The 21,386-nt window shown below is 33.8% G+C and overlaps 1 protein-coding gene across 2 annotated transcripts; it reads left to right on the forward strand.

Moving 5' to 3' along the window:
• Positions 1-10,588: 10,588 nt before the first annotated feature.
• LOC135680513 (DEAD-box ATP-dependent RNA helicase 20-like) lies at positions 10,589-19,985 on the forward strand. Of its 2 annotated transcripts, XM_065194478.1 has the most exons (10): positions 10,589-10,776; positions 10,905-11,596; positions 15,824-16,003; positions 16,095-16,256; positions 16,367-16,521; positions 17,472-17,564; positions 17,654-17,739; positions 17,826-18,052; positions 19,385-19,606; positions 19,680-19,985. In XM_065194478.1, exons 1-10 carry the CDS (start codon positions 10,595-10,597, stop codon positions 19,775-19,777), a joined length of 2,097 nt encoding a protein of 698 aa, XP_065050550.1. In that variant the 5' UTR covers positions 10,589-10,594; the 3' UTR covers positions 19,778-19,985. The 2 variants fall into 2 exon arrangements, 1 of the variants encoding a protein (XP_065050550.1); XR_010515469.1 differs by lacking the exon at positions 19,680-19,985 and having other exon boundaries at positions 17,826-18,193; positions 19,385-19,523.
• Positions 19,986-21,386: the final 1,401 nt, after the last annotated feature.

Below are 21,386 nucleotides of genomic sequence, written 5' to 3' on the forward strand. Positions count from 1 at the left end.
GTATGAAAAGTATATTTCTTTTCTTAATATACTTAGGGTTTTAGTTTTACATATTATAGGTAGACTTTCAACTATTTTTGAGTCATGTGGACTTTGAATTTAGATATTTTTTGAATAATTCTTTTATGGTTCTAAGACCTTTATATGACCTTAATGTCAGATCATGGAGTTGTGATTATCCCGATCTAAGCTACTTAGAATCTCTCTTTTTTTTTTAAGGGATTGCATTTAAATTAAACTAGCCACCTTAGGGATATGATTCGGTTCTAATCTTTTGTTATATTTTAAAATATTTTCTTAAGATTATGTGAGATTTAGAATTGAGTAAATATCATCTCTGTATACTAAGATATGAGATTTATAAATTCAGATAGTCTCAACCCAATTTTAGCATAACAAAATAGGTATTGATAATTGAATTAAGAGAATAATTTAGCCTCCAAATGATTTTATTTTAAGCTAAAATTTGATATATATTTAGTTTATATATCACCTAATTTTTTTATAAAATTTTATGATAATTTAAGATCATTTGGTTAGTTAGAATATTGAAGTAAAGTTTGACAGCAGAATGGTGCGATGGTTTGATTGATACTAATCAATTCATTTGATTTTTATTAAAAAAAATAATAGTAAAATTTAGATAAAATTTAAATTTAAGTATAGTTTATTTAAGAAAAAAATTATCAAAATTTTCTATGAATTATTGTTATGAATTATTATAAATTGATAATTCAAGAGATATAATTTTTAATTAAGTTATCTCATGATCTTATGCTCCCAATTTGATAGGTGTATCCCTCCCTAACACACTCAATCATTAAGGAACATGATTTTTTTTATATCATCATTTTTTAGTTTAATTAGGTAAGTATAAATTTAATTTATTGTAGAATAGTGATCATATAAATTATCATGTGTATAATATATTTTAGAAAGTATGTTTTGACTAATATAATTATCATGAGCTAAATGTGAATACAAGTATTTTGTAAGTATAAAAATATATAAATTATGATAAAAATATCTTGTATGCATGTATATATGAGAACATGCAGTGTTTTCTGTAATGTATGAGTGTATAAATATGTTATAATGTACGATGCATGCATATACAATTGCGTGCATTGTAGGAATGCATATATGTATTATGATATATGGTATGAGAGTGCGTGCATATATTATGCTGTGTGGTGTGAGAGTGCATATATATATATATATATATATTATAATGTATAGTGTGAGAGTGCATATATATGTTATGATATGTTATATTTCCTATATATGCATATAAACATTTTGAATTATTACGATGTAGAATTTTACCCTTGTTTTTTGCGTATGCTACGTGGTAGTGTTATGCTTATTGAAGAAGTCATAGGCTGAGGGGTTTACTATTAAATGTTTTATGCCCATGCTCACTTGAATAAAATTATAATGGCTTATACTTACTAAGTAATTACTCACTATAGACTCTATTTTGCAGGTAAAGATATTAGCACCCCAACTAAGTGATTGGGTAGAGAAGTGGACATGTGCAAAGCTATGCTAATGTAGATATGAACGATGACATGTGAGTATTTTATATATATAATTTTTAAATTTGTTATACATGTATTTTTTCTTTTGGTTAGAGGTTATAGTTATATATATATATATATATATATATATATATATATATATATATATATATATATATATATATATATATATATGTCAAAATCACTATGTATAGGAGAAACCTTATCATTTAGTACGAGAGTGATGGGAACGAGGACAACACTAGAGAGAAGGAAGTTGTCATTCTCATAAGAGGATATGACTATTTGGTTGAAGATAAAGGTGATGGTTTATTGCCTGTTCCCTCCCCTACTCTTAATTGGTGTGCCAGATTAAGAGAAGTATAGCTCCAAACACCAAGACTAGCAATGATGATTGTGAATGCGCAAGAGGCTCCGGGAGGGAAAGAGGGCACGGATGAAGGTCCCTTGATGTGGGGGAAAGGGTGAAGGTATTAGGGTTCGTGAGGGGTTGTGGATAGATGATAGACTCGTCCAACATAGGAGGGTGAGGTGTGGCGTAGAAGCAACGACCAACAACATAAAGGTTAGGGGTAATCTAATAAAAGATACTCTACAGTGAAAATAGAAACTTAGTTTTTTTTTTTTTGAGAAAATTTCCCTTTTAATTTTACCAAATTTAAGATGAATTTATCACAGCTTTGGTAAAAATACCTGAGAAAGTTTTCTAAATTTTATAGGATATAAAACAAAAGGTGGAGTCCTAATTTATACTTTTTTAATGAGAATAACTATTTTTGGGACCATTTTGAAAAATAGTATAACATCATTAAAAAATAACATTACTGGCACAGTAAAATTTTTTATTTTTCAGAAAACCCTATAAATGAATCATAAAGTCCTAAATGATTATTTTTCTATTTTAACACTTTATTATTTAATTTAAATAATATTATATCATGTTTTAATTTTATTCAATTTAAGATCAATGTACAACCTTTGGACAAAACAATACTTGAATATTATTATAGAAGGTTTTGTTAAAGTATGAGACAGAATTTAAGTATTCTTCATTAGATTTAGAAAATTACTATTTACATTACCCACTCAATGTAATCGATTCCAGAGAGTTAAAACATTCTGCGTTGTTGTTATTAAATTCATGCTCGCATCGACGTCTTAAAATAGTAGATGCTTATTTCTAGAAACCTTTATTATTGGGTGCATTTTCAAGATTGAGAATGAGATGGTCAACGGTAAAAGACATCACTTAGTTTTACAGACATAAATCATAGAATTTCAAATATGAGGTCACAAGTCAACGAGTTCGATGACACCCCAAAGATTTCAAAATTGGCACGGTTGTTTTGTGGTTTTACGGGGTCGACCACGTTGACTCCGTGAGCTTCAAGAAATAATGAGCACTTCGCCCATTTGTGGGTTGACCGAGTATAGCCGACGAGTATGTGGCGGTCAACGTACACGCACCTCAGGTGAGATTTGGTCAAAACCAGATGGCCACCGATATGGAGAAAGAAGCAAAAGCTGGTTTGAAGGGAAACCTCGTTCACATGCGCCGCTTGTTTCATGGAGGATGAGATGATGCATTCTTGAATGGTTTCCGACGATGAATCAATAATATCATGAAAATACTAACTTTGAGGTGGTCAACAGAGAGGGTTGCTTCTCTGTACATGGCTTCTCACTCTGGATGAAACATGCATTGCATTAACATCAGATAGAAGTAGAAAAGCAACACACGCCATGCCCAATGATTTAGTATCTCAACAAGTGATTCCTGGAAGCCAAGATGTGATTCTGTTTCATGTTACATTGTTTGCTCCACCAAAGAGACAGTCGATCAACACCATGATAAAAAGGGATGCAAGGAAATGTCACCAAAAAGAAGCCTTTTCCTTCTGTGGAAGAAAGCAAAAAGTATCAACAGATAGATAAGCATATTGGAGAAAGCTTCCACCACTAAAGCCCCTCTACCTTTTCTCTTTTATGAGAAATTTTGAGTCTATTGTCTGTCCCATCATTGATGATTGGCACAACAATTACATCGATGAGTCGGGATCACGATATTTTTAGTAGTACTTGTTCTACCTCATATATGCTAGCATCCTCAAGGCATTGCCTCTACAAAAGGAGCCTGGATTCAACTAGAGTATGCATGGCATACAAATCAAAAAACAGTTCTTACACATCACAAACTGATGACCTACTATAATGAATGATTTGTTTCTTTCCCAGTGGAGCATTTAGTTGTTTCATTCCTCCAAAATAATGAGGGGGAGTGGGGGGAGCTTTGAGTTGCATGCCTCACTGACCAGGCCTAGCTCTTTTCTGATTGAGCTTCCTTTTGGTATCTCTCTCAGGTGATGCCTCCATGGACTTGGAGAAGGAGAGGGAGAGGTCATCATACAGGCCGACGACCCGTTGGATGTTGTTGTTGAGCTCTCTGATGAGCCCGACGTTGCGGCTCAGGTTTTCGGGGATCTTTGACTCGTGGTTCTGATTGATCTCATTGATCAGTAGCCTGTTCTGGTCTAGGATGCTCTGGACCTGGAGGAAGCTCTTCTGCAAGGACTGGAGCACCTTGTTATCCACTTGGGTGGCTCCATCTCCGATCCCTGGGAGTCTCTCCTCCTCCATCAGCCTTCCTCTCTTCCTTCTCAATGTGGATTCAAGTTATTCCTGCAAAGGCTCAACAATCGAAAGCTAAAGATGAGTAAGTGTTTGCCAGCAAGTTCAGCTAGAACAAACTACAAACACCTTGGCTTCGTATCATACAGTACGAACAACAATAGAGGAAATCCCAGAGAGAGAGAGAGAGAGAGAGAGAGAGAGAGATATGTGGTGGAAATACAGAAGACAAGCAAAGAGTCCTGAGAGAGAATGGAATCCATGGACAGGCCTTGAGAGGCATGACAGACAGGGTCTGACAAAGGACGAAATTGTGGCCTCAGACAGAGAAATGGCTTTTGTTCTTTTATATCAGAGCATGGAGAACATGAATCAATAGATTATATAGTCGACTCCGCGTCTTTTCATGTTGATCAAAAACATCAAGAATCTCACATTGAATCGAGATCAGTGAAGGAGATGAAAGATAATACAAGAAAATAGCCAACTGCTGCAAGAAGAACAAAATCATTGGTAGCCTAAATCTAAATAAACACAGCCTACAAAACAAATAGAGGATGGCAAAATAAAAAGCAGTGTCTTCTTCTTTTCTCTTTTGTGAGGGAAATTGGCTTATATCATCCCATAATATATCAAAGACTGCGCTCTGACCCAAAATTCTCGACAATCTTCAGAGAAGAAAATAAAATTTGAAAGAAGGGGTATGAAACATTAGGGTTTTGAATAACCTAACAAAGAATTATAGGTCGATTTCTAAGAATCTTCGACGGAGACAACCCTAAGAACAGCGGGAAAGGCAACAAAGATCACATTTTGCTCCAACATTCTCGAAAGAAATCTAGAGACGGATTCCACAAGCACCACATTGACCATGAAAAAATCGACAAGAACAGATCTCGACCTGCCTCCGTTTTGATGCTTGCAGCATACCTCGAGACCTGAGAGCGACGCAAAAGATCGGATCCGATGTCGAGTAAGAGAGGAAGCCAAATAAGAAAAGAAAGGATCAGAAACGTAGAGATCTTGCATACCAACCCTAAGAACAGAAGGAAAAGGCAAGCAAGATCACATTTTGATCAAACATTCTTATAAGTCTTGCCATATAAATAGAGAAAGGAAGTCTAGAGATGGATTCAACAAGCACCGCATTGACCACGAGAACATCCACAAGAACCGATCTCGACGTGCCCTGCCCCCATTCTCAATGCTCGCATACCTTGAGACCCGGAATGATCCTTCCGGAGGAGAGAGCGAGGCAAAAGATGTGCGATCGATCTAATGCCAACCTGATCCTATTTTTTGGGTACGGATCTAAGAACGATCGTCCACATATTGTGGGCCGGATCTAAATCCCGCAAGACCTCCGTCGCTTCATGTCGTAAGTTAAATCGGCGACTGCTAGCGCTGCGCTACGACAAACGACGAGAGGGTATGGCTACGTATCTAACCCTATGCAAATTTTAAATGACATGTCTACCCTTTAAAATTTCAATCGTAGCTAATTGTAGTTTATAATACTTTTATCTTAATTAATTTGAGTTTAAAAGATACATAAAATATAAAATACCTAAAATATGTTTGCTCATTTAAATCATTATTGGATCGATCAATAATGATTGGTGAAAAACAATATAAATAATTATAAGAAAGTTAGTTGACAGTACAGTTACGATTTCCTTTTGGATGAATCTGTAGACATTTCATGCTTTTGCAGATATTGATTCATGGCAATGGTATGACTCAACAATATATGGTTTCTTTTTTAGATTGAAATCCACAGGCAATTGAAATAACAGTGATGTTTAAATTTTTATCTCTAGCTAAAAAAATTAATATTTAGTTTTAGCCTTTATAATTTTGATAATTATTTTTATAGGTAAAAAATTATCTTTGAGATGGTGGAGAAAACTGGTGAGTTTGATTAATAAGATCTTAGACTTAAATGATTGAATAAAGATAGTAAATAAATAATGATATAAAGTATGTATGTGATTCTAATATATTTGTTTAATTTTACAGAAGAATTTCTGATGAATCTGACAAGAGTTCATCGTCAAAGAAGGACAAAGACAATCCTAGTTTACCCTAATTTTAGGAATGAGTGACATTTGTTTACTCTCAACTTCAATTATAAATATGTAAATATATGTCTCGGGGAACTATGAATTAACCAATTAAGAGACCAACTTATCTAGTTAACTCTTACCCATAGACAAGATTTTGTTGACTATTGTTGGATTAATGAATAATTGATAACTATCTTGAACATGACATGCATAGGTTTTATTTGATTAGCATTCTAATAATTCAATTTTTTTTTATCTAATTAAGTCTAGCATAATATCTTATTATTATTATATGTTATTATCTTAGAATTTTCTTATCGAATGTAACATCATTGTATTCAACATAATAAAGACTACATAGTCTTATTATTGATGTTTTCTGAATTTTGTTGATCCAGTTTATGTTTTTTTTTTCATCATTATCTATCATATAATATTAAATATCAAATAATGAGTATTCATTGATTTTCTTAAAAAAATCATAAACTTTTATTACTAGCACTCTATAAATTAATCTTTTTTTTTTTTTTTATAGTGAATGGTAAGACTTCTACAACTCACAATAAAAGTTGGGAAACAGATTTGATCATTGAATTATAAAGTATCAATGTAACTTATGATGTTGTACATTTATGTGGAGAGAATTACTAGTGTTATACACTGAAACTGCAATTGGAAGAGGACAGCAGCTTATTGTTGACTATGATATAAGATGTCTATGTAAGAACAAATGCTTTCATCCCACCCAATTTGCTACTTGATTATATTGCTTACAATAGAAAGAGCAAAAGCACAATCTTACTCTGCTATAATGTTCCTTATAGACCAAGATATAAACATTTCATTCATAATCATAATTTTCAACAACAAGATATAGACATTTCATTCTTTCTAGTCCCAAGTCTATAGAACCTATGCAAAATATACACATGATTTCATCTTATTTTCCTTTCACTATTATCCTATGTCTTCCATTCATAATTTGTTCGATATGGTTGATAATAGGAAAAGATAAAAATGATGTAACAAAGTTATTGTAGCTGTGGTTTCCTCTGCATGAATCTCTCAACATGTACAAGTTGTGTGATCATTTCATGCTTGTGTAACTATAACTCATGGTAATTAACCCCATGAGCAACAAAGATAGCTCAAACACATGATGTGCTTATTGAGAATTGGTTCATAAGATTTACTTGTCAGACATTGGATGTTCATATTTGCTTGTTACACTATGTGGTTTTGGTTTATTTGTGGATTTTACAGATACAAAAGTAATTGAAATAGCACTTATGCATAAACTAGTTCTTTTAGTTAAAAAAAAGAATATTTTTTTATTTTTTGACATGCCATTTATCCTTGTATGTGTTTAAATAATTATTTTAATGGATAAAAAACCCTTATGCTCAAGATGTTGGAGGAGACTAATGTGTTTAATGAGTTGGATCATAAATTTAAAACCATGAAACATGGAGGTGGTTAATTTTGATATAAACTTTTAATCTCCTAAAATATACTTTCATCAACCAAATAGAATCTCATTGTATCGTGATGTTTATTTAGAGTACGAGGAGTTGTTTCTCAATGTCAAGATTTAGTAATATAGAAATAGATAGACTATTTTTAGGTTTATCTTTAATTCTTGATATGTTAATATATGACTCTCAGAATATTTCATATGGTTAAGACATGTAAAAAAATTAGAAAGTATATATCTTTTCATTCGCAATGCACAATAACCCTCCTCAAGTTGACATTAGTATATTAAAAAAAATACAGAGACAAATTATTATATAATTTATATAAGATTACATAAATTAAATAAGAGTAACTATAATACTCATTTTTTTAATGATATATACAATATAATTGGATAAATTTTGTTGACTATGTTATCAATTCCTTTAGAGAATTTAATATGGTTGTGTTCCATCTAAAGAAAAACACTTATTATCATTGATCTCTTGTGATTTTTGTTCATTATGTGAATATAAAAATAATAATATATTATTAATTTTATGAAAAATTTGAAATCAAATCGTAATAACTTTTTAAATTTATGATACGTACCTTTCTATGTTACTCATAAAATATTTATCTGATCTGTAAGTACACCGTCATCGAATCCAAAATTTGTAGTGGTAACGATTTACAAAGAGAACTAGACTCGTCTTTTCCTTTCTTCTTATCATTCATAGACCACTATACCACTATGAGCGATATATTTATAGATAAAAGGGATATGAGAAAAGATATGTAATCTCTCGATCATGTCATATATCCATACATTCATATATCCACATATCTAATTATTCACACAATATATGTACAGTCCCTATGAGGTATTGTCTATTTATGAGCTAGAGTAGGGGGTCTAGGATAAGTAATTAAAAGAGTCTCTTCCCATTAAAGTCATATCCTAGAAAATCATACTATAATTGGACTTTCTTTCTATTGATCGATAATTAGAATCAGAATCCAATCATATCCATAATATATCTTACCTAATTAGATAAGGTCATATAATCTAATATTCACTCATGGCACAAAGGATTCAAAATAAAAAAATTAATATAATAAAATTTATTTAAAAATAATTTTATCCAACTAGATTCTAAATTTTAAAAATCATTTATACACATGAAAATTTAAAAGAAAACTAAAGTATGTAAGCAAGAATATTAATTATAATGTCTACTCCATCATCATATCTTTTATGAGTTGCTCATAAATCCAACCATAGAAACATATTCTTATAAGTCTAAAGTGAATACAACAGCAATCAATATAGTGGAACTCAAGTTATTATTAATTAAAATTAATAGTTTTTGGACTCTTTTTTATAACAATTAAGCATTTTATACCGTAATACATAGAGCCGCATAAGTATTTATTATTCTTAGAGAAAAAAGCTATTATGACATATCATAAAGTATCTTCAGTGATTTAGTAATTAAATATGACCGCATCAAGTTCTGAGATAAAATTTCATAATCATAAGATCTGATTAGTGGCCTCAAAGCATACTATAAAATCAACTTCTATTAATAATAATAATATAATAATATATTATTTTATTTTTTTCTATAAATTGACTCTCTAACTAATATAGAGATAAATCGTAAAGTAGATTACATATTATCAAGGTAGTTTACAAAATCAACACCTAAAAAGAATTATCATTTATCTAATTTCATATATATAAGCATATAATTCTTCGTTCCTTCTAGATATTTTATCACTTTCTTTACGGTCTTTTAGTATTTTTATTCCTAGGTAACTCTAGTATTTATCTAGTATTTCAAATGTAAAACTGATATATGATCTAGCATAGGCTTAACCATATAATATATTTTTAACTACGCATACATTAAGAATATTTTTCTTTGTCTAATTCTTTTTCGAAGTCATTAAAAACATATGTTTTGATTGAAATTTTTTTACTTGTATCATTTGCTGAATAAAGCTATATAGTATATATCTTTAAGACTCAGTCAATATATCTTTTCTGAGATAGTGCTATCAATAATTGAGATATATCTCTAAATATTTCAATATATCTCATTCATACCAACCATCTTAAAATTCTTAATGAAAAATTATTCATATATAAGACCAATATAATAAACTTACTTCCACTTATCTTCATATATAAATATTGATCAATAGTATTTTTCTTAAATATAAAGAAAATAATGATATTATGAAACTTTATATATTATTATCTAGAGGCTTATTTAAGATTATAAATGAATTCTTAAATTTATATATCAAAATTTATAATTTGTTTTCTATAAATCATTTTGGTTAATATATATATATTAAGATCCCCAATTAGAAAACTTATTTTCATATCCTTATGATGTAACTTAAAATCATAATGAGTCACTAATAATTTTTAACAAGTTCATTTTAAAAATTAGAAAAAATATATCGATGTATTTTTTATAAGTAAAATTTGACTTTTATATCATTGGATGTTACTTTTTGATGATATTTATAATAAAAATATATCTTGTTATAGATTTTATATTTTTTATTATGATGATCAAAATACTATAATAGGTAAAAATATTATAATAGATTAAAACACTATAATGAGCTGAAAAAATAATAATTAATCTTTTAAGGGATAGTTTAGATATTTTTAAATTAAAAATTATTATTTAAGAAAAAGCTAAAAAGAAATATCTTTAAAAAAAAACAAAAGAAAAAGCCTTTCCGGAGAAATCATAAAAATAATCGTATAAGTGAAAATAAAATCATTTAATAGAATGAATGAATGAATGAGTGCATATCTATCTAAAATAACACCCGAGTAATAGAGGGGCCACTTTTTCTGATGCATTGCCCCTTTTACTTATGTCCCATATGCCTCGTATTGTTCCATTCTACAACGCCTGTCCCGAACTCGAAGCAAACCCTAAGACGCCTCCATCCGCTTCCCTCGAAGACGAGCGACGACCGACGAGCGACGAGGAAGCGAAGATGAATCCCTTCGATCTCCGCTACGCCGATCCTAATTCCTACCGAGAGAGGCGCAGGTCAGATTTCTTTTTTCCCCCTTTGTTTTCTTTCCTCGTCCGGGTAGTAGCATGAAGAACAATTCATCTTTTCTGTTCTTCGATTCTTTTTTTTGCTGAATTTCTTTCCCATTCTTCGGCCACTGCAGCGATTTCATGCGGCCGCCCTCGGAGATGAACGGCCCCCCGATTCCGATTGGCGGCGGTGTAGGATCTGACCCGCTACATTCGCAATCTGGTCCGGGCTTCTCTGCGCGTGGAGTCGTAGGCGGCGACACGGGCTCTTATATGGGCGGCGATAGTAGCTTCGCAGCCCCTCCCACCTTCCCCCACTTCGCCACAGGAGGCGGTGGCGGGAGGCCCAGCGACGTCGACCGTGCTGGGGGAAGGAGATTTGACTCCGGTAGAGGTGGAGGCCGTTCAGGTCGTGGGGGAACAGGAAGAGTAGGTGACCGTGGTTTCCAGTCGGGGAGGGGTGGTGGAACTGGCGATGGTGGCACTGCTTGGAGGGGGCAAGGTTTTGGTGGCCGTGGAAGGGGCGGGGGTTTTGACGGTGGCCGATGCGGAAGGGGAAGGTTTGAAGGAGGACGCGGCGGTGGTCGGGGTGGTTATGGTAGTAGAGACTCTGTGAAGTCAACAGACGATCTTGATAAAATTGCCCTTCCAAAGCAGAATTTTCATGATCTCATTCCGTTCGAAAAAAACTTCTATATTGAAAGCCTGTCGGTGCAGGCGATGTCTGAACAGGATGTCATGCTATATCGGAAGAGGCGGGAGATTACAGTGGAGGGTCGTGATATCCCTAAGCCGATTCGGTTTTTTCATGAGGCAAATTTTCCTGGTACTTTCTTTTGTCATAAAATTTCATTTAGTATTTATTCTCTGTATTCTTCTGCACATATTGAAAGAATGTTTTTTAGTTAATGTTGCATGTGGTTCATACAACACATTTATACAAATAGAGTTTAAGTACAAGGATTTCACAGGTTCAGGACTTTATTGTGCAAGAGTGGAAATTTTCTGTGCAATTTTTGAGCTCTTAATACTTGCATTTCGTGTATAAGATCCTAGCTAAAGTTCTTTTGATTTTCATATTACCTCAGAGAGATCACACCTTTGTGTGCTAACACCACTTGGGTCATTTTAATCTGTATCAGTTTAGTGGATGATTAGAAAGCATTATAAGAATTGAATTGTTGAATTTTAGTTTCTAGGCTTTGTAGATGGCATCAAATTATGTTAAAAGAACAAACATTTCCCTAGTCTAACCCTTGAGGAAGGACATACATTTTATTTTCTAATTTTCTTGCTTAGATATGTTTTCTTTATAGTGTTCTGTATTATGTAAAACAAAATAACATAGGATTTTTATTTGGACTGCACCTTAGCACTTAGGTGTATAGGATATACCTTCAACTAAAACAAGCAGGAAAGGAGTCTGAAATGACTGGACAAGAAAGAGTACAAGAAATAATTGGTGGTAAGTGGCAGCAAAAAAATTTAACCAAGGTGCTTTGCAAGCAATTTATGCTCCATTAGATCATGGCTAGATTAAATTAAAGAGCAAACTAAGTAAAGTAAAGTCAAGTTCGTACAATAGCATATATTCTTATAATAATTTTTAACCATAGTGCAACTTGATCACACTGAATTTTGATTTGATGCTAGAATAACCTTTTAAACCTATATATTATTATACTTTATATCTTTTGGTTTCATCCAGTTGTTGTAGGCAATAGTATTGTAAAAAAAAAAAGAATAGATATATACTGGCAGGATTTTGTAATTATGCTTTTGCCTTAAAGATCAGATAGTTTAGATAGTGATGGTGGTAGATGGAAAGAAAAGGGTTGTTATAGAGGTGTGGCTTCTAGTTGGTACATTCTGTTGGATGGTGCATTTTTGCCTTGATTTAGACCAAGAGGATTCTGCCTCCATTTATTTACCTCCAACTGGGGAAGTGCTTCATTTAAAGAGTGCAGAAACACCAGATATGGGAATTTTTCATTCCCTAAAGAAAGAGACATTGACAAGGAAAGAGAAAAAAAATGTTTAAAAACAGAATAGCTGATCAATGTGTACAATATGTGATAAGGAGTTACTATTATGAATGTCACTATGGTATCCTACAGGAAAGAAGATATTTCTACAGTATATTCTTCTTCTGTCATCATGGAATCAAATGTAGAACACTTTTTTAATAATTAAAATCATATAAAAGATGTCTAATTGGTACTAACAAGGCCCAGATAAAAAGCCTTTGCTAGAGAAGGATTCAGAACTATTTAATGCTTGTATTCTTCTACTGTTTCTAAATAGAAAATGAATTAAGAATATAAAACAATTATATGAAATATGCAGTTTTTCTCTGATTTGGTGCAAGGAAATTATAATCGGAAGGAATGGAACTGCCTTGTGTGTTGCAATATCTTGAAATCAATGCATTATGCAGCTAGAAAAAAATGACAACATTGGAGTAAAGAAGGTAAAAGGGCCTTCTTAGTTTTGTAGGAAAGTGCAGAATCTACTCAAATTCCAGCTTCACAATGAACTAATAGGAAAAATGGCGTGGATTTGTGAAATTAATTGAAAGAGTTAAGACTGCTCTAAGTTCATAATGTTCACTTGAAGAAAATTTGGGACAGTGTTGAAGCTGGATCTCAATCAGACTTTAGAATTCTTGAAGCTGGTTGAATTCGTGTACCTAATAACCAAAAGTTGAAAAAGGAGATAATGAAGGAAGCTCATAATACATTCAGGTGGAATTAAGAGTCATTGCCCATACCTCAGTGGAAATGGGTGAACGTATCTATGAATTTTATATTTTTTTAGAGAAATTGGTCGAAAGATATATTGATGAGATCGTTAGGTTGCATGGTGTGCTAGGGACTATTGTATCAGATATAGACAAACAAAAGGGAAAGCTACAAAATTAAAGAAAGAATAGTATCAAGAAATTTGTGTTCATACATCTAGGCATATTAATCATTTATTCTTTCTTTCTTTATAGATTCTCCGATCATGATTTAACTTCACAAGAGGGATGGAATCTTTAATTAAATCCTAGAGCTTATCTCCTTTTTCAGGAAATTTTCAATCAAGTCCCAAATTTACCTCCTTCCTTTTTTATCAGTTTTTTTTCCATCTTCTCGGACAATCTACTGTAGTAATGTGAAAAATACAAAAAACGTTATGTGGCAGCTTATGATATTTGCAGAAAACCCATCTGAAGTAAAAGAAAATAGTTTCTGCACCACATTGTTAGTGCCTTAATGTTAAATATGGACTGCTGGTGTTTATTCAGCATTTTTTTCTCTTTCCTAGCACCTGCCTTTGATTTGCTGGACGTCAACCTGTTTAAAGTGGACTCTTGTTCTGGCTCAAAGTGTTGGTTATCTCACTAAACTTAGTTATGAACTGAAGTTGTTATTGAATTGAGATCTTGAGATTTGTTGGATTCACATCTCAAACTTAGTCTGTGCTTGGCTATTTCAACCTTATTAATTGGTTGTTTAGTGTTGTCTGTGAACATGCAATTGTATGGTTGTCAGCAATAGCTTATCATGGAGGTTATGTGGAGGGAGCCAATGTCATAACAGTGAACATGCAATTGTATGGTCATCAGCAATAGCTTATCCTGGAGATTATGTGGAGGGAGCCAATGTTGTGATTGTGAACATGCAATTGTATGGTCGTCAGCAATAGCTTATCCTGGAGATTATGTGGAGGGAGCCAATGGATAGTGATTAAGAGAGGAAGAGAACTGTTGAGACGTGCTGGGATACAGAGAGGGGACAACAAGTGGAGTTCAGAGGATTAGAAAAAGGAAGAAAGATTAACTGAAGGAATGAAGAGAGATGATGGGAGTTTTTTTTATTTTGATTTATTATGTGTGTTTATTATGTTGCGATGTTAGAATTATTATGGGACACTTCCATCTCCTAAATAAAGATGTAACCAGAAGTGGTCAATTCATTCTGTCTCTTGCACAAGAAATACTAGGTATTCTTCCGTCTCCTAGATAAAGATGTAACCAGAAGTGGTCAATTCAATCTGTCTCTTGCACAAGAAATACTAGGGATTTTGTCAAAACAACCAGGCCTTTTTATTCCACAAGGATTGTGGTCCATTGTGCACAAAATGAGATATAGTTATGTTTTCACTTAAATGATTGTAGCAGGTCTTATATGTGGAAATATTGAAGATAGAAGTACAAGGCAGGCTATAAATGATCTGAAATTGAATAAAGACTTCTGATTCAGCTAATTTATTGAATACATGGATGCATTGGTTTAAGTTTTTATGTAAAAGCATCTCAGATAACTTATATTTTGCTTCAAGTTCTAAAAAATATAATATTTGTTTGTCCCTTGTGAAGTTATCAGAAACCATTTCTTTAATATTTTTGTAGTATGTGAGATTGGGACCTTCTGAATTAACTAGTGTTCGGTGATCCTTGTATCATTCTTAACACATAGTTTACTTGTGTCATTGTTTTAAGATTAGTAACTATTCATTTGCTTTTCACAATCTTTCTGTATCACATAGGAACTTGATTTGTGTAACTGAGTGGTTTATTGTATTTTAGCAACCATGAGTTATAGTACAAATTGGTAGCTAACTTCGGACAAAAAAAATTTGGAATTTTTTTCAGTTGGTCAGTAGAGCTTCTCAATTTGGAACTGTGAGGCATGGTTTAACCTTCATTTTTTGTTACCTTCTGACAAATGCATCTTTTTTTGAAATTTAAACTAAGCATGTAAATTCTGTTTATTGGCATTTTTTCACTTGTAATTAGTAGTAGCAGTGTGGCTATTTGTTTAGTTCCTTCTTCATGCAAGCCATTAAATATCATGTGGAGATTTAATTGTGTTGCAAGGTATATTTCTATAGTTGCAAGATTATGATCTTTCTAGCAACTGTTACTTAATTTTTGGTCATTATTTAAGTACTATTTGTTTCCACCAAAGCAAGAATTTGATTCATGAGTTTATGCCTTTGCTCCAAGGTTTCAACTATTGATATGCTTTACTATTATTTTTTGGCTGATTATCCTTTACTTTGACAGCCAACATTCTCCAGGTGATAGAGAAGCGTGGGTTCATTGAACCAACAGCTATTCAAGCTCAAGGGTGGCCAATGGCCTTGAAAGGCCGGGACATGGTCGGAATTGCTGAGACAGGTTCGGGAAAGACATTAGCCTATCTGCTGCCTGCACTGGTGCATGTTAATGCACAGCCTCGACTGGGTTAGTAACTTTGGAAGCAAAAATGCACCTTTAATGATTTGTTATAAGCTTGTTAACTCAGGTTGCACTCCTTGTGATTGTTATTTTTCAGCTTATGGTGAAGGTCCAATTGTTCTGGTCCTAGCACCTACAAGAGAACTTGCTGTTCAGATACAAGAAGAATCTTTGAAGTTTGGATTACATTCAATTGTCAGAAGCACATGCATTTATGGTGGGGCACCAAAAGGACCGCAGATTCGTGATCTTAAAAAAGGTTGACTTTGAGATTGTAGTTGTCTGCTTGCCTTGTTGGATCTTTCTTCCGAGTAATCACTAGTTTTTCAGGATAGCTAATACTACGTGGCTAACCTTTTGTGTTTGTAGGTGTTGAAATTGTCATTGCAACACCTGGTCGACTAATTGATATGTTGGAAGCATGCCATACAAACCTACGTAGAGTAACGTACCTTGTATTGGATGAAGCAGATCGCATGTTGGATATGGGGTTTGAACCTCAAATAAGGAAAATTGTGTCTCAGGTATGTTTATTTTCACTTTGTTAAATTGCCTTTTCTTTTCTAGGTATAAATGAATTTCAGAAATGATAAAAAATATTTACTGCATTAAATGTTCCCACTGAATTTAGTTTGTGCTACTATAAGCATGAATTTAGTTTTTTTTTTAATATCTGACCTCTTGGTTTAAATGTTCCCACTGAGATCTGCATTTGTTCCCTTGCTGTTATTGGTGTCACACAATTATAAGCGGACATACATCTGAGTTCCTTGTCGTCTGCAACATGGCCTACAAATTTTGAAGCATCTGTTTTTTTCAGGAACATATATGATTTTCGGCTACCATGGTGCTTGATTAACGAAGAAAAAGAAACTAAATTGCAAAACATACATAGGCTATTTTAGGCTAAATGATTGTTATGTTAACTATACCTTTTAAAGATATAAGTCCAAATTCCACAAGCAGCTGGTTTGAATATCTTAATCTAAAGTGAATATTTTATTATTATTATTTTATTATGTGACTTAAACCAACCTGTTGTAATTCTAGGATTTGTTGGTTTGGATATGCTTTCGTGATTCTCTTTTACGAAAACAATTTAAATTTCTAAGATACTTTTATTGCTTTCTTTTCCCTCTACTTTCAATTATTTTTTGAACCTAAGGGTTGGACATATGTTATAAATTTAAACCACCACATGCATTCATCTGTTCTAACTTATTTTCCATAGATTTGTCTCTTTTGACTTTCATCTCTTGTTGTTTCTTTGCTCTTCTTTTCAAAAAGAAATTCTGCTTTTTCTGTTGCCTGAAATTCTTTAGGGTTGCAATTGGAGATCTAAATTTTTATGATGCATTGTATATTGTTTCCGATATTATTCTGTTGCCTTTTCTGTTCTATATGATTCATTTGAAATGCATATGGTTTCCGATATTACTACTTAATGCTGAAGAATAAAGGACTTATATGACAGATTCGGCCAGACCGACAAACATTATATTGGAGTGCCACATGGCCAAGAGAAGTGGAGGCTTTAGCTAGACAATTTTTACAAAACCCCTATAAGGTGTGCATATTCATTCTCGAATATTAGATGACATGCAAGGTTAGTGTTCAAGAAATTGAAAATTACTGACTAATGAACTGAAATTATAGATAATCATAGGATCTACTGATCTGAAAGCTAATCAGTCAATAATGCAAATTGTTGAAGTCATCTCGGAGCTTGAGAAGTATCCAAGGTGAGATGAATTATTTAATTTTACAACTATGTGCAAATATTTGTTGATCTTTGTGTTTTTGGTGTTTTACACCTTTACTACTGTAGGCTGATCAAACTTTTGGGTGAAGTGATGGATGGAAGCCGAATCCTCATATTTCTTGAGACAAAGAAAGGTTGTGACCAGGTTACTAGGCAGCTCAGGATGGATGGATGGCCTGCATTATCAATTCACGGTGATAAAGCTCAATCTGAAAGAGACTGGGTTCTGGCAGAGTTTAAAAGTGGCAGAAGTCCGATAATGACTGCCACTGATGTAGCTGCGCGTGGTCTTGGTAGGACCACTTTGTTTAAGGCCTCTTAGAATCTCTCTCATTTACTTCAAGCTGATGGCAAGTTGGCGGGCTGCTAACCAGTTTCTGAAAACTTGAACCGGTTCTGTGGGTGGTGTATGACGAGGTGCCTTCATGTCAAAGGTAGCAAATTTGTTCTATTGTTTACCTCATATGAGTGTAAGCACCATCGATACTGCCAGGGCACTTCGGAATTCCTTTTTCTTCCCATTTCATGGTCAACAGGATTAGGAATGGCAGGAGTTTGATAAATGGTCTTTATCATGTTACAAAAATATGTCAATACCTGTCACGGCTTAAGTTTTCTTAATTGGAACAGTATTAGTAAGATATAGGTACATCATGCTACCAATTTCTTGGATAGGAGCGACCTAAACTTTTGCTGCCAATTAGAGTCACTTGTTCCCTGGACTTGCATGACAGGAAGGACATGCTTTAGGTTCATCTGTTCTCGTTTATTTTTTTAGCATTATCACACATCATGCTCGTTCAATTTTATCCAATAGAAATAGAAGTCATAGCATATTGAGAAGATTCTGGGCACATGCTGTTTAATAATTTCTATGGGCATGTAGCATGCTTCTCAGATATCACATAATTTTTTCCCCTGGTATTATAGTATTGTATAATTTTTCCTATACATTCCTTTGAACAATATTATATTTATCTCTGGTTTTCGTCATTTCTTTTCCTTTTAGTTTAGTTGACTTTTCTGTTTCAAATTGTTTCGGGCTTTGTGGTTCAAACTGTTAGTTGCCCATCCCTTGACAGCTGTGCCAACTTCACTGGTAGCTGAGAGTTGCTCTATGGCTTGCTTGAAGAGCTTCTTGTTTGTTTGGGCACCTGTACATTGCAGCCTTGTTTGCTGGACATGAAGCATTAAACTGGTTCTGGTTGTTGGTTAAAAGGATCCTGGTTTTTTTGGAAAGAGATTGTTGATCATTATTGTATATTTTTCAAAAGTGTCGGTTAAAAAATGGAAAACATGAATGCGCGAGTGTCCTTCTGTCTAGTATAACATGGCTGATGAAGTTATCACCACCCATCCACAGATGTGAAACTGGTTCATTTTGTTATGCAGCCCAGTCGACCCCATGAAGCATCAGATATTCTGCACTTGTTTTCTTGTTGAGGACAGTTGTGACTAGTTAGTGATTCAAAAATTGTATGCCTGATTAGAGTTAAGTATTACTGAGATAAGGATAATGTGGTTGCATCCCTTCAGTAAAAGGCCTTCAGAGGGTTCAGAAAATGGGTGATTGTTTTATTCATAGTTGTACTAACCTTATCTTTATCTGTTGTCATGTGTTGCAGATGTGAAGGATATAAAATGTGTCGTCAATTTTGATTTTCCAACGAGCCTCGAGGATTATGTTCATAGAATTGGGCGTACTGGTCGGGCTGGCGCCAAAGGCACAGCATTCACCTTTTTCACTCAAGCAAATATACGGTTTGCGAGGGAGCTTGTTAAAATCCTACAGGATGCTGGTCAGAATGTAAGTCCAGCACTGGCTTCGATGGCCAGGTCGGGCGGAGGTATGCGTGATTTACTTTTTGACAACATTCAAGGAATGGGTGGATGCATTGCTGATTTATCTGTTGGTTTTAGGTTCTGGAGGAAACTTCCGGTCAAGGGGGCGAGGCAATGGGAATCGATCCATATCTGGGTCCAACACTATTCCATTAGGAGGAAGAAGACCATGGTAAGCGTGGTGCTTTAAATGAAAAAACCAATTCACTAAGTAGAGTTATATGACTCAGACATATCATCTTTCGTTGTATCCAATTCGCCAGTCTGTTGTGGTTGGTCATGCCTAGAAATATAGTTTTTTCTTCATTTCTTCTTTGTAGACTTGCCTGTCGCAAGGGATGGAATCGATACTAATCACTTGGCAATAGATCAACCTTTTGCCCATATCATCTATTTGTTGGAAAATGATTTTTAGAACATTGTAGGTGGATTTGAATATTGCCCAACTGTAATCATCGGATTCTGGGCTTGTGACGAATTATATTGGAAGATGTATCTGTATGATGAACATGATGCTTGCCCACTCATTGTAACACCGTCTTGTCATAATGATTAGTAGTGTATCACAATTAGATACAAGTTAGGAAGCATATGAATAGTGATATTATTAGTTCACAAAAAGAATTTGTAGCTCGTGCAAGTCGATGGTATTAATTCACTATAAAGATTGGGAAACTGTGTTAGTGCAAGTTAGATTCTAGTCAATAAAAATGGAACTTTTCGATCGACAAAAGATCTATAGCCCAACGTTCCACTTGCAATGCGACTAAAGATCTAATGCTCAACAACCTAATGGTAAAGCGAACTTGTTCAGTATTTTAGAATGCAACTCATATCGTCCTTCTCATTTCCTTTCTACATTTTTACGGTTCTTAAAATGCCAAAAAGAGTTGACGATAAAACTCTTAATATCGAGTGCACCTTCCAACTGCGTCTCAAACCTTCATCACCCCGAGAACACGAGCCAAATCATAGAATTGAAAGCAAACTCGGAGCTTTTGTTGAGCCAACTCCCAAATAAATACTATAAGCAAAGGATTACTAAGAGAATATGTGATGGATGGAGGCAGTGAATAAATGACAAGCAGGATAAGTGGAGATCCGACAATGATGAATTTTGGATAACCAATCGAGACGGAGAGGGGGTAATTGCTGCCAAATAAGCTTTAGTGTCGAACAATTTGATTTCTTTTTTTGTTTTTTTCATCAATCACGAATTGAATAATGGAGGAGAAGATATGCTGTACATCATAAATAAATAAGAGAGAGAATCCACTGTCTAACACCTTTGTGACACCACTGTTTTCTTCTCTCTCTCTCTCTCTCTCTCTTAATTGCCTCCCTTCCCAGAATCTTCATTTCTACATGGCTCAGAACTCCCGACAACACACTTTATGAGTCTCTTCGGAGACATCTGATAAAATTAGAACGACAACACACTTTGAGGAAATAGAATAGCACACAGGATGAGAAAATAGGCACATTGAAGTGAACCATAGCTTGCGGTGACTACGACGAGAAGCTTGCAGGATACAAGTGATCATCTGTGCATTAAAACCGAGACAAGAAGCCAAGCCATCACCATTGTGTTTGTGAATTGACCGTGTCGCACATCAGTAGCATCATGCATATATATATATATATATATATATATATATATATATATATATATATATATATATATATATATATACATACTGTAGCATGCCAATATGATCTACAAACCGATTGTCTTCACGTCACAGTCTGCTTACATGGATCAAATAGAGCAGCAGACAACCAGAC

The sequence above is a fragment of the Musa acuminata genome, chromosome BXJ1-8 (assembly GCF_036884655.1).
Source record: "Musa acuminata AAA Group cultivar baxijiao chromosome BXJ1-8, Cavendish_Baxijiao_AAA, whole genome shotgun sequence".
Classification (NCBI taxonomy): Eukaryota; Viridiplantae; Streptophyta; class Magnoliopsida; order Zingiberales; family Musaceae; genus Musa; species Musa acuminata.